The sequence below is a fragment of the Lactuca virosa genome, chromosome 3, assembly GCF_052849685.1.
Source record: "Lactuca virosa cultivar CGN04683 chromosome 3, Lactuca_virosa_CGN04683_v6, whole genome shotgun sequence".
In the NCBI taxonomy this organism is placed as follows: domain Eukaryota; kingdom Viridiplantae; phylum Streptophyta; class Magnoliopsida; order Asterales; family Asteraceae; genus Lactuca; species Lactuca virosa.
In genome coordinates this window covers 1,710,073-1,719,722 of record NC_136428.1, presented here as the reverse complement: position 1 = coordinate 1,719,722, position 9,650 = coordinate 1,710,073, and the positions used below count along the sequence as shown (strand labels likewise).

The window sequence follows — 9,650 nt, the reverse complement described above, 5'->3', positions numbered from 1 at the left end:
TGAACAAACCGAAAAGGTTTGTTAGTTTCTTCATGGAAAGCCTCAAGAGCATTGACAAACAAAATATTTTCACTTTCACCATGCACTGCTTCACGACTCACCCTATGAAAGACATTGTTAAACTGCATTGCAACTGTGTTTACATTTCTCTATTTGGAGAAGAGTTGATTTGTACTTTGAGGTTGACCGACTTCACGATTGTATCTTTCAGCGACTCTCCTCTAGAAAGTAGGCGTATCGACGCTAATGTTGATTGGTTGTTTAGTTACATCAACTCATGAACGAGCCAATATGATATCTTCATCCATTGACCAAACACGAGCCATTTTTTAGAGATGAAGTTTTGAAGAAGATAGAAAATAAAAAAGTTAAGATAGTTGAATTAAGAAGGGTTGAATGTGGCGAATAATGAAGATGGATGTTGGTATTTATAGTAGATGATGGAATGTTTAAATTTTGAAATTTTGAAAAAAAAAAACGATTATATTTTGAAAAGGGGTATTTTTTTTTTTAATACAGGGTGTTTTTGAAAATGTGAAAATTGATTAAATGGTAAAAAGAAAAAAGAAAAATAGCAGCTCTCTCTCATCAGATTACATTCACCGAGTATAGCCATTGAATTCGGCATGCCGAGTTGGTGGCATGATGTTCACCGAGGCTTCCCCACTCCACTCCGCCTAGCCTAATATTTTTGGACACAAGGCTTATATATTTTTAGGAGGGGGAGGATATGACATAGTTATATAGTTTTAGGGGGTCTATGGTAATCAATTCCAAATTATTAGCTTCGTGACTCCGTTTTCTTAAAATGTGGAAAAAGTACGAGTTGATAACTTCAAATATTCGAAACCTTGAAATTAGGGCTTAAGTGCTTTTTACTAAATCGATGCTACATCTCCTCTGTCATTCTCATTTCGTCGTGTTTCAGGGTTCATCTATTCGATTGCGATATCAAGTTTTGCGTAGTTCTTGGTGTGAAAATCGTTGACCGATTGTCTATTTTGAAAGGCGTAGCTGTGATTTTTGGCAAGTTAATTTGGCTTTTCCTATGATCATCTTGGCCATCTGGAGTGTTGACGTGTAGTTGTAGATCTTCAAGTTTCCGTATATATGACGTTAATGAATTGAAGGATTACGTTGTCGTATGTTTGTCGGAGTAAGTTGTTGTGAATTTGGAAGGATACAATCCTGACTTGTTGGTGTGGTCAGGAGGATACTGTTTTGAGGTGATTATGTATATCGAAGATTTAAAGGGTGTTTGCGAGTCATCAGGGGGGAGGGAGGAGGAGCAGGAGGAGATTTTTTCTGTAGTGGCGAGCGGAGGGGCTATTGGGCTGTCTGGTTCTAAGAGGGTTCTGGTAGGAGCGGGTGCTCGTGCGTTGTTTTACCCGACACTCGTATACAATGTTGTTAGAAACAAATTTCAGGCCGACTTTCGGTGGTGGGATCAGATTGAGGAGGTATTCTTGTTGTTTAATATGTGCTAAAACTTATTGCGCTTTTTGGTATCTCCATAATGTTAGTAAAACTAGCTAGTCGTGGATCTGTATTGTAAGTTATGTTTCAGTTCTCATAATCTTCTGATGGTAATTATGGTGGTCTCCTTTCACTAAAATACAGACATGAGGTAGACAAGATATTGTAACTTTGTGGTGTACCTTGTTGAAGTTGTGATTTCTGGATACAAATTCTGGGTTTTGTATTTTTGTGTTGTATCTTATATAGTTGCTGCAAATTGCAATATACAGTTTCTGCTGCTAGGTGCTGTTCCATTTCCTAGAGACGTGAAACGACTAAAGGACCTTGGTGTTGATGGAGTGATAACCCTGAATGAACCATATGAGACTTTGGTCCCTACGTGTTTATACAAAGTAATCATCTCTTTTTGTTCCTATAATCAACTTTTCATCTTCCTTTTTATGCTATATTTGTGATTGATGCCATACACTCTACACACATACAAACCTATACATGTATGAGTTGCAATTAATTTATATGTTACGTATAGGCCCATGGCATTGATCATCTAGTGCTTCCAACAAGGGACTACCTATTTGCTCCGTCAATTGATGATATATGTGAAGCCGTAAACTTCATCCATGGTAAATGCAGTCTTGTGTTGTTGATTCGAATGGGTAAATCATGTTGGTGATCAAAATGTTGTTATTGTTGTTGTAAAGGGAAGACGCTTGCGAAGCAGGGTACATATGTGCATTGTAAAGCTGGTCGTGGACGCAGCACAACCATTGTGATATGTTATTTGGTGAGTGGAGTGTAAATTTCATTACATACATACATACATACCTATTTTTTGAAGGTTTATTTGTATTACAAGTAACAGGTTCAGCATAGGCATATGTCGCCTGATGCTGCGTACGCGTATGTTAGGTCAATTCGGCCTAGGGTTCTGCTGGCGTCTGCTCAGCGACAGGTAAGAGTGAGTTGCACACTTTGGTTGATGTGAAATTTTTATCATGTTGTAATAAACAACAATGCAGGCGGTGGAGGAATATTACCATCTGAAAGTGAAGAAAAGACAACAACAAGGTTCAAGGGATATTTGGGGGAATAGTTTCTTGGGAAGGTCTGTTATGGTTATGGATATGGTATCGAGAGGTGTATTCAGATTTGATGATGGTTCTGTAGTTGTGATAACTACAGCTGATGTTGATGGATATAATGTTGATGATGAAGAAAAAGATGGTTTGGAGCTAAATTTGGTTTGGCGGGTTCGAGTTGCTGGTGAGGCGGCCTTGGCCAGGTTTTCAAGTCTCCTGTGCCTCACCAACTCACAAATGCTCAAAATCAGTCCGCATAAATATCCATCTCCATCTATCTTAATAAACAATTAATGTCATACAAAATTACTGCTTTGCTTTGCTTTGTGTACATATTCTTGTGAAAAACAAAAAACCTCTATATATAATATGCTTTAACAAACAAAATGCTTACTTACTACACAAATTTTATTCGATTAGAGATTTTACTTAATTTTGTATCATGTTGTAATATGAAAATTTGCCCAATTATGGAGAAAATAAAATATTTAAAAATAAATAAAAGATTCACATGGTCAAATGAATGTATTTGAAATGCGGGACTGAAGAGCATGTTGGGTTCTTCATTACATGTTTGACAAAAACCGAGAGAAGGAACTACAGACACACATACTTTGTAGCTAAGCATATGATGGTATGAATCCATGCATTCATCATAGTCCAAGTAAATAGCTGAAAAAACTTTTGACTGATGGTGGCCATGTATAAGTTGAATATCCTGCTACCTCCAACTCCAATTCGACTTTGATGTTTGATGACGAGTCATCATCATCATCATGATGTTGTTTCAAGTAAGGGATGACATGCTTTTTAATGTCGTTATCGGAAATCCCAAGATGATTTCCCGACACGTTTATGAACTTCACTCTTCCACCTTCATCCAGTGCTTTCAGACCAATCCAGTCTTCAATATAAAGTTTCGTCTGTCGGTCAAAAAAAAAAAACAACAAAAGTCAAAACCCCCTTCACTTCATTTATAAGGCATAGATACATATAGTTATTTAGTTAGGACTTAGGAGTAGGAGTTAGGTGTATGGTATAGCTACCTGCTGTGGAGCCAAAACTGGACTGAACTCTCCATCTGGGAAATATCCAAACCAAGCCGTTTCTTTTGGTATCACCACTGTGTCTTGCTCAAACTACACCACAACTCATACTGAATTCATATTACACACACATACAACAAACCATCAACATACATACATAGTTACATACCATGATAAGCACCAGATTTTGTAAGCTCATCAATCGCTCCTTGTAAGTTGAGTTTCTCTCTTCTGGAATCTCATTGTTAAGCTTTGGAAGAAATCTGCAGTGTTGTAAGTATGCATCCATGTTCTAACAAACAACCAGACAAACAATCAACTCACAGACAGAATATGTAGATTCTACTACTACTACTACTAGTAGTAATGGACTTACATTTGGCAATTTCAGATAACCACTGGGGGCCAAGTGTTCCTGCCAAATTATTTATTAGCACCAAACAGATATATATATATATATATATATATATATATATATATATATATATATATATATATATATATATAGATCATACCCTAGTGCAAGTACGTACCTGGATATAATCACTATAAACCTCTGACTTGATAAGTGCATCCGCTATCATGCAGAATATGCCAGACTGCAAACACCAAACCATATTAAAACAATTTAATAATAAATCCTCGTTTATTTATTATTATTATATTATATAATCTCAACAAAATGGAGCATAGCACTTACACCGCAAAGCGGCACTGATGCTGTACCAGCATGAGGTCCTCCTAAAGAGATTAAGTTGTTAACCTGTGTATATAATACATCACAACCAGATCACCATAAAGTTACTACGTACACATGTTTGATGTTCGATGTTGATGCCCCACAAAATTAACTATTATTAGCTGCTAAAATGCACCAACAAACCTTTAAGGGGAAGAGATTTATTTATTTATGGCATACATGCCTACAGTTTTTTATGTAATGATTAGCAAGTGTTTTCACCTTACCAGAAAAAAAAAAAAAAAAAACTTTGACTTGCCTGAGGTCCGCCATCACAGAATTCTACAACTCCTCGGCCTATTAGATTACCCTGTATTGTAATTTGTAAGTACACAGAGGAAAATTATATACACACACACACACACAGAGAGAGAGAGAGTGCAGAAGGCAAAACAGATAGCCAGCTCACCTGGGAGAGCCCAAGTATGTTGTAACCATCACTGAGTTGTTTCATTTTCTTGACCTGAAATGTAATGACTAATGACTAGTAAGTGGAAGCAGCCTCAAAAAGTCACAAGATAAGAAACAACAGAAATCATCTCCACCTTGTTGCAAACAAGTTGAGTCTGGGAAACATAAAAAGATTTGTGTAAGTAATATGATTGATTACAAAAAAGATGATAAGTTAACATCATCTCAAGGAAGGAGCTGTGCCTGTACCTGTTCTAGTAGTGGCATAAACCAGGAATCCCATGCTCCATCTCCAATCTCACTACACCATTAGAAGAATAACATGCCACCAAAGGATCAAACCATTACTTTTACTTTTACTTGTTGTCCATTAACAAAAATCAAGCAACAAAAAAGTACATCAGAAGGCTTACATGCAAAATCCTTGGGACTTGGACAAGTTGCTGAGTTCCTGGGTGAACTTTGTCATTCCTTTATTTGAACACTGATCTCCAATTCCTGGATACAAACATTTTAAGATGCTACTTATCAGCTGTGAGCTGTCATAAAAAACCAGGAAGCTGTGGGAAAGTCATATGGAGATTTCTGAAACAAAATATTCAGAGACTGGGGTGGGGTGGGGTGGGGTGGGGCCACCGCCACTTTATATATATATATATATATATATATATATATATATATATATATATATATATATATATATAAATTTTCTACATTTCACTGTTAGTAACTACATTTATTGAAAATTGTTATCACAAATTACCAATTCAAACTCCACTTTATATAGAAATTTTGAGGAGAGCAGCCAATTGGCATACATACGTCTCTGAACCTATTCATTTCATTTGGGATCACGACTCGATATCTAACAGTATACATGAACATGATAGGAATCCGGAATCACTAGGTTAAACTTAGAGTTTTACAAGTTTATTCTACAAGGCCCAAACCAAAAGGGCAATCTGGGATAATTTGATACATTTGTATTGGCTCCAACCTTAGAGGGGGATTCCCTGGAACAAGCTTTTGATTGTGTTAAGCTTTTCAATCAATTTCATCATCTTCTTAAATCTTACTTACCATTCTTCTTTGGTTATTAAAACCTAATTTCTGTTTTGCATTGGCATTGGCATTGATGATTGACCTGCCGCCTTCGTTTCATGGATCAGTAGGAAGGAAGAACACGCCTTCAGGCTGATCACAATTCACACAATCATACCAACTAAATCCTTTGCAAAGTCATCCTTTCTTAATTCAATCTCTCCTCAAGAAACACTTAAAACCTCATCTACTCAAGTTTCCAGTTTTATCCTTGTAAACCAGTCAAACGTCTAGAAAATACAAGTCTAAGTTCCGCGTCACGTATATGCTTGAAGCTAGTAATTAAACATAAACGTATACTCTTGTCTTGGGAAACCACCGCCTCCCTCATGTGATTATGGGTAAGATGGGTTAAGTTGTCTATACAAAAACTCAGAAGATTAAACTTTTAAAAATTCAACGAAACTTTTGAATGTCAGTCAAAAAGCCCCAAATTACATATTCTCTTATCGCTCAAGACTTCTTGGTTAAGTTATACTACTAGAAAGCATGTTTCATCCTGCCAGGTACAATTCGTTTCGCTAGTTTACGTTATTGTATATGAAATTGGTACAAGAGAAAATGAGAAGAAAAGTGAATAATAAGAGGGATATGGTAAGGAATGGGAGTTGGCTTTACCCTTCACATGAATTAACATCAAGCAGCAAGAGGATGGCCATAAGATCTTTATTGATCAGGACAACTGCAACTCTAAATTTATTTTGGATGCATTGCATTCATTATTATTTATTAACAACCAAATTCTTGGAACAACACTTTTTCAGATGGAGGGAGTAATGATAGGAATCACGAATCATTAGGCCAAACACCATTAAACTTAGACTTGTACAACTTTATTATACAAGGCCCAAAAGTTTTGGGCAATTTGGGAAAAGTAGTTGAAGTCGGTTAGAGGATACAATACACAAAGAAGAATACAAGGGGGAGAGGATTCCATTATTAGATGTTCAAATATTTTCATAATTTTACACATTTGTATCACCTCCAACCTTGTGGTTATGAGATCTACTTCCTTATCATTCTTCTTTGTTCATTAAAACCTAATTTCTGTTTTGCATCGATATATATATATATATATATATATATATATATATATATATATATATATATATATATATATATATATATGGAAAATTGCAATAAAATCGCTATATTACCACAAAATTTCGATTTTGACACCGAGTTATTTTTTTCGCAATTATGTCCCTATATTTACAATTTTGTTGCAATATCAACCAAATGACCGATTCTCCCTGTTTTCCCGGTAACCACTTTTCCCGAATTGCAATAAAGTCACTAAGTTTACCAAAATTTCGATTTTGACACTGAGTTTCAAATTGCAAAAAGTCACTATATTGCCATAAAATTTCGATTTTGATACCGAGTTTTTTTTTTCAATTATGTCATTACATTTACAATTTTGTTGCAATGTCAACCAATTAGGAGATGTTATTGTAGTTTAGAAGCTCAATTTATGCAACAAATAAATCAAGGTCAGTCCAATGGTTCAAACTCACTTACAAGTCAGCGAAAAGGGCATAATCCTTGGTTTTAAATAGCGTAAAGCGCCTCAAAGCGCTTTGGGCTTTGGGAGTAAAAGCGCTAAGCGAAAGCGCCCGCTTAGAGCATACGAAGCGCCCATTATTAAAAAAAAATTAAAATATAGAAATTATATATAAATACTTAAAAAAACCATATCCTGCATATTGTATAAGGCATCAATTTCAAAAGTCAAAAGTCAATTTCAAAAGTTAAAAGTAGCTTCAGGCATGGTGATAAAAAAAGGCAGAACTTAAGTCCTAAATTCTTAATCCTTAATCATAAAAACTAAAAATACGCGAAACGGTCATCATCATCGTCAACTTGGACAACATCATCGTCAACTTGAATGTTGATTCACTTGATTCCAACTGTTGTGTTCAGAGGAGAGAGGAGGGCAGGAGGCTGAAGATGAATATGGAGAAGAAGAAACGTTTTCCCGCCTACTGATGTTACAACACGTATGAATTCTCATTTTAATAACCCTACAACCTACGTATCTAATTAAAAATACACTAAACCTGGCCCAGCTAATTAAATAAGCCCAGTATACCAAAAGCGCGATTAAGCACCGCTTTACCAAATCGGAAAAAGCGGCAAAAGCGCCGACTTAAGCGGTGAGTTAAGGAATCTGAGCGCATTACTAATTCAAAAGCGATTTTGATTTTCATATGAGCGCTTAGCGCTTTAAGCGGTCCAAAGCGCCGCTTTTTAAAACCAAGGCATAATCACCCTTTCAGGATACGCTATTGTGGTTTAGAAGCACAATTTGTACATCAAGTAAATGAAAACCCCTACAATGTCGATTTGTACAACAAATAAATGAATACCCCTACAAGGTCGATTTATTTATACAACAAATTATTAAAGACCCCTATAAATGAAGATCCCTACAAACTCGCTTCTAAACCAATTGACCTATATATACCGACTTTTTTGCAATTTGCTTTTATATATATATATATATATATATATATATATATATATATATATATATATATACACTTTGTTGTTAGGATATATCTGTATTCGGATCTTGTGCAATTCTTCTTTCAAATGCAAATTTGATCAGATTAAGATATTGATTTAAAACCAAAAATTATATGTATCTACCATCTTTGTTGAAGTTCATTTTTATTGAAATTTTGGAACTAAATTGTAGTTCTAATAATTGCTTTTGCAGGGTGAAGGGACAACTGGATAATGGACAAATTGAACACCCAAGGCTTTTGATGTATTTACAAAAAAACAGTGTCAATAAAATAAATAGGACGAGAGAAGACCATGATGCCCAAAATCATCAAATATCAGTTTTCAGTTAGAATAGAACCCGTTGAGCCACAAAACTTAAAATGTAAAAAATTTATCTTATATTTCATCATCTAGAGGGAATTGAAGCAACGGTATATGCTGTAATACTAATTATGATGGGCAAACGCCAACTAAAGAAAACACAGATTCAAATACTAGTTCATCAGATAGCAAGTAAGACAAAGGATCAGAAACTGTACTTATTCGTTTCCAAGTGACAATCCCATTTCAGTGGAAAACGAACGAAAGTCCTACTTAAAATCAATGAATCGCAGTGCAATTAAGAAAAAAAAAAGCCCTAATTAATAATTATACATGTATTACCGTGAAGTACGATGAATGGAACAGAGAAAGATGAAGTCGGGAAGCATGTTAACAGGAAGACGAGGAACATGGGGATGGTAGGTGGTGGTGATGAAGCCATTGGTTAGGGTTTTTTTTTTTTTTCTTTTTGAATCCAAAACCCAGAATTGATTGCGGGAAAAACAAGTCGAGAGGTCGTACCCTCTACCAGTGTTGAGTATTCCATTTTGACAAAATTGCAAAATGGTCCATACGATTTGTAAAATTCTGCGGTTTTAGTCTAAAAGTTTTAGTAGTATATTAGTGGAGAGAATATATATATATATATATATATATATATATATATATATATATATATATATATATATATATATATATATATATATATATGTGAGTGTGTGAGAGAGATAGAGGGATAGTGGACCATTCTATAAATTTTAATTACTTAAAATCAATAAATTAATAAATAAATAAAAATAAGAGGCGCGTAATCATCTTTTTATGTGGACAGGACCAAATCCAATAAAAATATCCAATTTTGAACCATTGGTGCACTACCAAAACTTTTTGGACCAAAATCACAGAATTTTGTCAACCACGGGGACCATTTTTACAATTTTGTCTTCTGTTTTCTATCTGTGA

General features: G+C 35.1%; 2 protein-coding genes across 3 annotated transcripts; one reads left to right on the top strand and one right to left on the bottom strand.

Annotated features, from left to right (window-relative positions):
• The first annotated feature begins 814 nt into the window (after positions 1-814).
• Positions 815-2,945, top strand: LOC145165123 (phosphatidylglycerophosphate phosphatase PTPMT2-like). The gene is made up of 6 exons (XM_079083792.1): positions 815-1,460; positions 1,749-1,871; positions 2,009-2,102; positions 2,181-2,263; positions 2,342-2,431; positions 2,499-2,945. The coding sequence occupies exons 1-6, from the start codon at positions 1,233-1,235 to the stop codon at positions 2,850-2,852; spliced, it is 972 nt and encodes a 323-aa protein (XP_078939918.1). The 5' UTR covers positions 815-1,232; the 3' UTR covers positions 2,853-2,945.
• An 81-nt stretch (positions 2,946-3,026) lies between these two features.
• Positions 3,027-9,253, bottom strand: LOC145165122 (uncharacterized). 2 transcript variants are annotated; one of them, XM_079083791.1, is made up of 12 exons: positions 9,030-9,244; positions 5,168-5,252; positions 5,004-5,055; positions 4,889-4,909; positions 4,753-4,806; positions 4,603-4,653; positions 4,305-4,367; positions 4,138-4,203; positions 3,981-4,019; positions 3,774-3,896; positions 3,605-3,697; positions 3,027-3,481 (listed from the first exon to the last, which is right to left on the bottom strand). In XM_079083791.1, exons 1-12 carry the CDS (start codon positions 9,127-9,129, stop codon positions 3,212-3,214), a joined length of 1,017 nt encoding a protein of 338 aa, XP_078939917.1. In that variant the 5' UTR covers positions 9,130-9,244; the 3' UTR covers positions 3,027-3,211. The 2 variants fall into 2 exon arrangements, 1 of the variants encoding a protein (XP_078939917.1); XR_013739900.1 differs by having other exon boundaries at positions 3,344-3,481; positions 3,605-3,714; positions 9,030-9,253.
• Between the last annotated feature and the right edge of the window lie 397 nt (positions 9,254-9,650).

Bases quoted from the DNA above. Each gene is read 5' to 3' on its own strand.
- LOC145165122 (XM_079083791.1), bottom strand. From the start codon at position 9,129: ATGGCTTCATCACCACCACCTACCATCCCCATGTTCCTCGTCTTCCTG. The intron at 4,204-4,304 runs GTAAGTGCTATG...TGGTGTTTGCAG, and splicing joins CATCAGTGCCGCTTTGCGGT to TCTGGCATATTCTGCATGAT. The intron at 3,897-3,980 runs GTAAGTCCATTA...GTTGTTTGTTAG, and splicing joins GTTATCTGAAATTGCCAAAT to AACATGGATGCATACTTACA.
- LOC145165123 (XM_079083792.1), top strand. From the start codon at position 1,233: ATGTATATCGAAGATTTAAAGGGTGTTTGCGAGTCATCAGGGGGGAGG. The intron at 2,264-2,341 runs GTGAGTGGAGTG...TACAAGTAACAG, and splicing joins CCATTGTGATATGTTATTTG to GTTCAGCATAGGCATATGTC. The intron at 2,432-2,498 runs GTAAGAGTGAGT...ACAACAATGCAG, and splicing joins TGGCGTCTGCTCAGCGACAG to GCGGTGGAGGAATATTACCA.